Genomic DNA, 6,679 nt, shown 5'->3' with positions numbered 1-6,679 from the left:
TGAAGAGTGAGGGGGAGGAGGGTGTTCTGTTTGTCCAAACGCTCTGAGGGTTGTTCTCATTTAGAATTTGTGAAACAGACGTGTGTTTGTTACAGTAGAGTGCCCGTGGGCATTAATAGATGGTGCAGATGTTTGAATGTCTTGAGTACTGTTTCTAAGAAAGGCTGTTGTGTTCAAGTCCAACTCCATGTCAGGAACCTCTCTTTACGGTTCTATTTTTACACAGGGCTTAGGGGTTTAAATACGTTTATTTGAAAACTACATGCTTGTCTCTCTATTCTTTTGTATTTTATATTGTGATGAATCACTGTCAATTATTTACTGCACATTGATGACAAACATTTCATACACAAAGATTGCATTGAGACCAAAATTACCTTGAAATTACAGTGTAACTTTCAATAAAATTAAAACTATTTTTAGTCATTGTATTTTCATTTTTTATTATAAATAGTAATAATACTGAGCTTGTACACAAGACATTGCACCATATCATTCTGTCAAATAATACAAAAAATATATAAAAATGAAAGAAACCATTGTAAAGAAAAAACACTTTTCTTTCTGTTACAGACAAATGTACAATTGACCACTGAGTGCTTGTAGCAACCTTTGATCTGTTGAGACATCCAGCTACCATTTAGTGAACAGACGGACACAGTGTTCCTATAAGGTATGTGATGTAGTAATTTGACGAAAACGTTGCAGAAAGTTTAAGAATAATGTTGCAGAATTGTTAAGATACTTTAGAGAGAATAAATAAGGAAATGATGTAAAACAACACACTATTGATCTTTCGGTTTTTGCAACAAGAGAAACAAAAAGACACAAGCAAAAAAATGCATGAAATAATTTGGCTTTGTAATTCTTCATAAGTTTCTTTTGTTGACTTCTTTTTTCCCCTTGAATCAATCTGCTCCACATGGGCTTGGAATGACTTCAATGGTTCACAATGTGCATCCCACCTTTCCCTGTGGCTTTGCTGTCATAGCCATACTGACAATGTTGTTGTTTCTTTGTTTTGGACCTCGAAGCCTACGTAGGCACATGTAATAACCAATGACTCAAACATGATTCAAATGTTTTACAGAATGTTCTTAAGACACAAGATCTTTTTGTTTCATCTGTTTGATGGCATCGTTGACTCTGAGGTACATGATATTGCACTTCTGGTCAGCTGGGTTGGTCTGTGGTGAGGTGGTCCTGGTTTCTCATGTGTCTCTTGGTCGTGAGTCTCGTGCCCTAATAGGCCTCTATGAGGGGGAACTGCACCACTTGATGGATCAGCCCTGTCACCCATCAGAACCCCTGAATCCCCCCTCCTTCATCCTCCTCCTTCACCTGGGACTTTCCCCGAAGTCACCCCTGACCCCTAGGAATACTTCTAAAGCTACAAGAGATCAGAGTTATCAACAGAACACAGTGAGAGTTCAATGGAATGTTTTAGAACACTGAGCATTTAACATAATGAAGGGAACGGAACAGCTGTAGTATACATTGCAGGTCTGTTTATGATGATGTCTCAAAGCTTCCTCTTTCTTTGATTGACATGTTTATTTTCTACACATTTCCTTGTTTGTTTGTTTGCTTGTTCCTCAGTCTATGGCTGGAATGTTGTGTTCTTTTCACTCTTTATGTGGGAAGGAATCTTCTGGAACAAAACATATCAAATAAATGCAACGTCAAATAAAAGCCTGTTATTTTTTCCCTCAAGTAGCTTTCATTCAGAGATAAATATAATGAATCTGTATTCCTTTGGCCCTACGACAAACATGTAAACAGGTTCACAGCTCTAAAGCCACTAGTGAGTCTGTTACTATACAGTCTGGTTGTGCTCTTCCACAGGCCTGACTTAAGGATGTTTTACCCCAACCGGGCCTCCACTCCTGGGCTGTGCTGTGGGTCTGTGTGGATTAGTTTTCCACGGTTTTCCTGGTCATAGTTGGCGCCCAATGTGGGGTAGACCACATCACAGCCAAGGGAATGTACCCAGTGGCATCTCTGTTAGTCATCAACAGACCTTAATCTAAGTTCATGTGTTTCATTGTTTGGGCCTTAAATTCCTCTCTATCAATGTCCTTTAACTTTAGTCTCTCTTCCATTACTTTCATCATGCCTGAAGGAACAGATCATTGTTGAGTGGAAGTGCCTGGGTGAGGAAATAGGTAGCCAGGGATAGTGGAGGAAGTTTTTGGTCCTGATTACTTGAAGAGTCCCCTCAGTCTCAACATATACAGTACAGTACACACATCCCTCAACTGAGACTAGGCTGGAGGTGGAGACTGGGCTGGGCCGGAGTTGGAGACTGGGCTTGGCCGGAGGAGGAGACTGGGCTTGGCCAGAGGAGGAGACTGAGCTGGGCTGGAGGTGGAGACTGGGATGGGTCAGAGGTGGAGGTGGAGACTGGGCTAAGCTAGAGGTGGTGGTGGTGGTGGTGGAGACTGGGCTGGGCCGGAGGTGGAGGTGGAGACTGGGTTGGGCCGGAGGTGGAGGTGGAGACTGGGCTGGGCCGGAGGTGGAGACTGGGCTGGGCCAGAGGTGGAGGTGGAGACTGGGTTGGGCCGGAGGTGGAGGTGGAGACTGGGATGGGCCGGAGGTGGAGACTGGGCTGGGCCGGAGGTGGAGGGGGGTTCTTAGATGGGCAGATCCTCAGGTGATCTCAGGTCTCAGATAATGAAGGGCACCTAAACAGAAAAACAGAAATGAATGAGACTAAGTTACAAGTTAACCTCAATTAAAAATAAAGACTGATGATCACTGACAGAGATAAAGAGGGTTTGAACCATGGTGATCAGTCTCACAGTGCAGCTGTGTGTGTGTGTGTGTGTGTGTGTGTGTGTGTGTGTGTGTGTGTGTGTGTGTGTGTGTGTGTGTGTGTGTGTGTGTGTGTGTGTGTGTGTGTGTGTGTGTGTGTGTGTGTGTGTGTGTGTGTATAGAAAGGTGAAGTGGGCAGACTTGATATCAGTCCCATTAAGATTGGGTAAGGGCTAGGTTAGGCTTGACACTAGAGGCCCAGTACCAGTGAATCTGGGACAGGGATCAATACGGTTTCCCCAGCTGACCTCAGCAGGCCCACACCACACACCTGTTTCTAATTGCTCCCTGCCAGAGGATATTAGGATCCTTCCACCCCCCAGAAAATCCCTTTTCCCATTCTACAGACCTAACTGCACACGGGTATCCAGTCTCTGTGATTAATGACATCAAGATGTAGTCCCTCTGATGTGTGTGTGTGTGTGTGTGTGTGTGTGTGTGTGTGTGTGTGTGTGTGTGTGTGTGTGTGTGTGTGTGTGTGTGTGTGTGTGTGTGTGTGTGTGTGTGTGTGTGTGTGTGTGTGTGTGTGTGTGTACGTGTCTTTTCTGTCCACTTAGAAATCTCTTCAAGATATTTCATTAGGCATTTCTTTCTCTCGGATATTAGGTTAAATATTCACTCGATACCTGCAGTGCTTTATAAAGCCGTAGCAGTCAGCTACATGGACTGGTGCCTTTGCTTTGAAGGGCGAGGTTGCTGCGAGGTCGAGGGACTGGCCTGATTGGGTGACCCGTGCAGGTCACCCCCCACAGAGGGAAATTGAAAACTACAGGGTGCTCTAATCACGGTTGAACGCATGTGGATGACGTGGGTTTTTGAGAGTTACATGAACGTTTGTTTGATGTCAGAGTTAACCTTAGTGTAATGTTAATGTGAACTGAAGGGACTCCTCACAGTTAAACAAGCCTCCCATAAGAAAACGTTCCAGGAGACACTATCTTACACTATTAGTGCTGTTTGACAGGAAGTAACAATTGCTGACAGGCGAAGCGAGGTGAGGCGTGTTGACATGATGTGAGCTACAGTATACCAAAGGACAGATATGATCCAATATAGTCAGCATTACTTCAGAGATAAGATCAAACAACTCTTCCTGTCTGAAACCCTGCTGTTTTTGTTGGATGGAAACACGTCATATGAACACTGATAGAGTACTATCAACACATTTGTCCTTTGTAAATATTTTGGCGTGGTAGACTTAAGAGCAGTGAAAACTCAAGGCGGCTACAGTTGATATGATTGGAGAGAGATCTTCCTAAGTGTTTAAGTGGTAATAAAAGTGAGAGATATTGACCTTACTTTGTCCGTGGTACTGCCCATACTGGTAGGAGGCCACAGGGTCCACACTGTAGGCAGGAGCGCTGTAGGAGGACGGGCAGTAGGACTGGGAGTTGGGCAGCGAGGGGAGACTGGGGATGTTGGGGACACTGGACAGGCCCTCCAGACCCTTGAGGTGCTCCAGACGCTGGGAGCAGCTGGCCCCCATGCCCCCGGGGGGTTCCAGGCCTCCTGTCAGGGGGGAGAGGGCGTAGTCACTCTGGGGCTGGTGGGGCACTCCGCCTGGGTTCAACAGACCCATCACCTGGAGACAGGGAGAAAGAGTGTTATTGCCGTTACAGTGACGTTATTGACATTCCATTCAGATAGGTTAAGTGATTTTGGAACTTGTGAGAACAGGTGGTGTAGTCCTATCAGAGGCTTTGGCACAGCATTGTGTTATGTAACATTCCAAACACTACGCCCAACCCCCATCCATAACATATAGTAGCACAGCCTAAATCAGACAGGAAGTTCCTCTCCACTGACATCAAAACACTTCCACCAGGACTTCCCAGACAGGCAGCGATAGCACCACAGAGGAATAATCAACCAATTTGTCTCAGAAACTCTACTCCACTTATTTGGAAATTCCCGCCTGCCGCCGCTCCAAAAAGCATAGGATGAGATAAAGACTTATCACCAAAGATGTCCTGACACAGATAAGCTAGTAGACCTTTAGAAGCAGAGAGAAAAACCTTTGGACTACAGCAGACAAGCTGCAGACAGAGAAACAGGCTAGGCTTTGACCTGTTGTTGATTAGCCACCCGATAATTGAATTTGGGGGAATATTTCTTGGCGAGCGAAGGACGGAAAAGAGCCGTAGGGTGTTGTTGTAAAGGAGGTTCAGACAGAACGAGCTGATAACAAACCCTCACTAACTTTAACTGGATGGATGAGAACAAGTTCAACAAAAGTGTCTAATAAACAGATAATTGCTGTGACTCAAGATCATCTCACTGAAAAGATATATCCCAACGTGACCACTTTAAACCTCCCTACCTCTAAATGCATCAAATCCCTCTAAACAAAGACCTCTAGCCTCTGTCCATGTCCTAATGAAAAGCAGGTACGCTGCACTTTGGGCTCTTCTGGCCCTATAAGTGACATATTATTCTACATCCACACACACAGATGGTCCCGCTTAAGTCATTTCCCAGGCAGGGGACAGAGGAGCCCATGTTGATTTTGAGAGGGGAGTTGTGTTTCTCGACCCAAATAACATTTTCCCAAAAAATGACCTGCGTTTTGGAACACCCTGTTTAAACAGAAGAAGTATATGGACGATTGGTGCGGTCGACCTCTACAAGAAACTACAGCTTTCTAAAAACGTTATACCTCTCTCTCTCTCTCTCCCTCTTTCTCATTCGTCTCTCCTTGTCTCTTTAGCGTGACGTGGCTCCTGGCTGGGCTTCATCAACATTTTCTGTGTTGGAACATTGCTGTGTCCAGCGGCCCCAAATCAGCGTGTCCAGGAAGAGCAGGACAGCAGAGGAGAGCCAGGGAAGAATGTCGGAATGGGGGAAGTCTGAGACATACAGGACATTCCTGCTCTCTCATACAATATACTGTATATTCAAATAAATGAGGACTTGACTTTCATACTGAGGAATGTGGAGACAAACATTGTAAGAATGCAATCATGAGAAGCCTCCCTGGAGGCTTAACGGTTTATGTGCAGTATATGTGTGTGTGTGTGTGTGTGTGTGTGTGTGTGTGTGTGTGTGTGTGTGTGTGTGTGTGTGTGTGTGTGTGTGTGTGTGTGTGTGTGTGTATGTGTGTGTGTGTGTGTGTGTGTTTCTCTGATTGCCCAAGGTAGCTGCATATGGACTGCGTAAGAGACAAAGTGTAGATAAACAAAGTCTCAACAGAGACTCAGGGAGGGGTAGTTTCCCATGCACCTTAAAATACAGACTCTCACACATACATTATGGTTGTCATACAGAAGCCCTGTCAGTGTAATCTTGACAAACACCCTTGCAGAAGTCGAGGTGTGTTCCTTACAAATGGAAAACATCTGGGGGTCAGGCACCCCATTTATCAGAGAGAGAGAGGGGGGTAAGAGGTGTTTGATTTGTAGAATTGTGTGTTGCGCCAACATGCAGCAAAAGTTCTCTTGCATGCAAATAATAATGATCAATCCACCTTATTTGTAGTTTCTAAATAGAGTAGGCCTAGTTGATCTTCAATATACAGTCTTCAGAACCATTTATATAAATGAAATACCCATCCAATTTAAGTCCATTCATAATTTAAACAACATTCCACACTCGTACCAAAAAAATGTAGATAGCCTGCACCAATGATATATGTAACAAAACATAGGAAGTAATCTACATAAATTACACACATAATTCAATTCATTAAATATTCGGTAGCAATCAATTTGGACACTGGAAGCTTGATTGATTACTCTTCCAAAGTGCAAGGATATTATGGATGTGTTGATGGGCTAAACTGTGGGACGAGTTAGAGGTGATGACGGTGAGACTGGAAGCAAAAGTATATTTGCCCTACTGCTACAGAAAACACTGAATAATGTCTGAA

General features: G+C 44.4%; 1 protein-coding gene across 4 annotated transcripts in view; it reads right to left on the bottom strand.

Annotated features, from left to right (window-relative positions):
* Positions 1-2,520: 2,520 nt before the first annotated feature.
* Positions 2,521-6,679, bottom strand: part of LOC112265663 (paired box protein Pax-3-like) — a 30,955-nt gene continuing 26,796 nt past the window's right edge. For 2 of the 4 annotated variants that reach the window (XM_024443196.2, XM_042296335.1), the window contains exons 8-9: positions 4,109-4,396; positions 2,521-2,684 (exon numbers count right to left, since the gene is read on the bottom strand). In XM_024443196.2, the coding sequence (XP_024298964.1) occupies positions 2,667-2,684; positions 4,109-4,396 (306 nt within the window). In that variant the 3' untranslated portion in view covers positions 2,521-2,666. The remainder of the gene's footprint in view (positions 2,685-4,108; positions 4,397-6,679) is intronic. The other 2 variants (XM_024443195.2, XM_042296334.1) reach the window with 1 other exon arrangement.

This window comes from Oncorhynchus tshawytscha, linkage group LG13, assembly GCF_018296145.1.
Source record: "Oncorhynchus tshawytscha isolate Ot180627B linkage group LG13, Otsh_v2.0, whole genome shotgun sequence".
Taxonomy (NCBI): Eukaryota; Metazoa; Chordata; class Actinopteri; order Salmoniformes; family Salmonidae; genus Oncorhynchus; species Oncorhynchus tshawytscha.
Note: the sequence above shows the minus strand (reverse complement) of the source record. Positions and strands in the feature narration are given on the sequence as shown.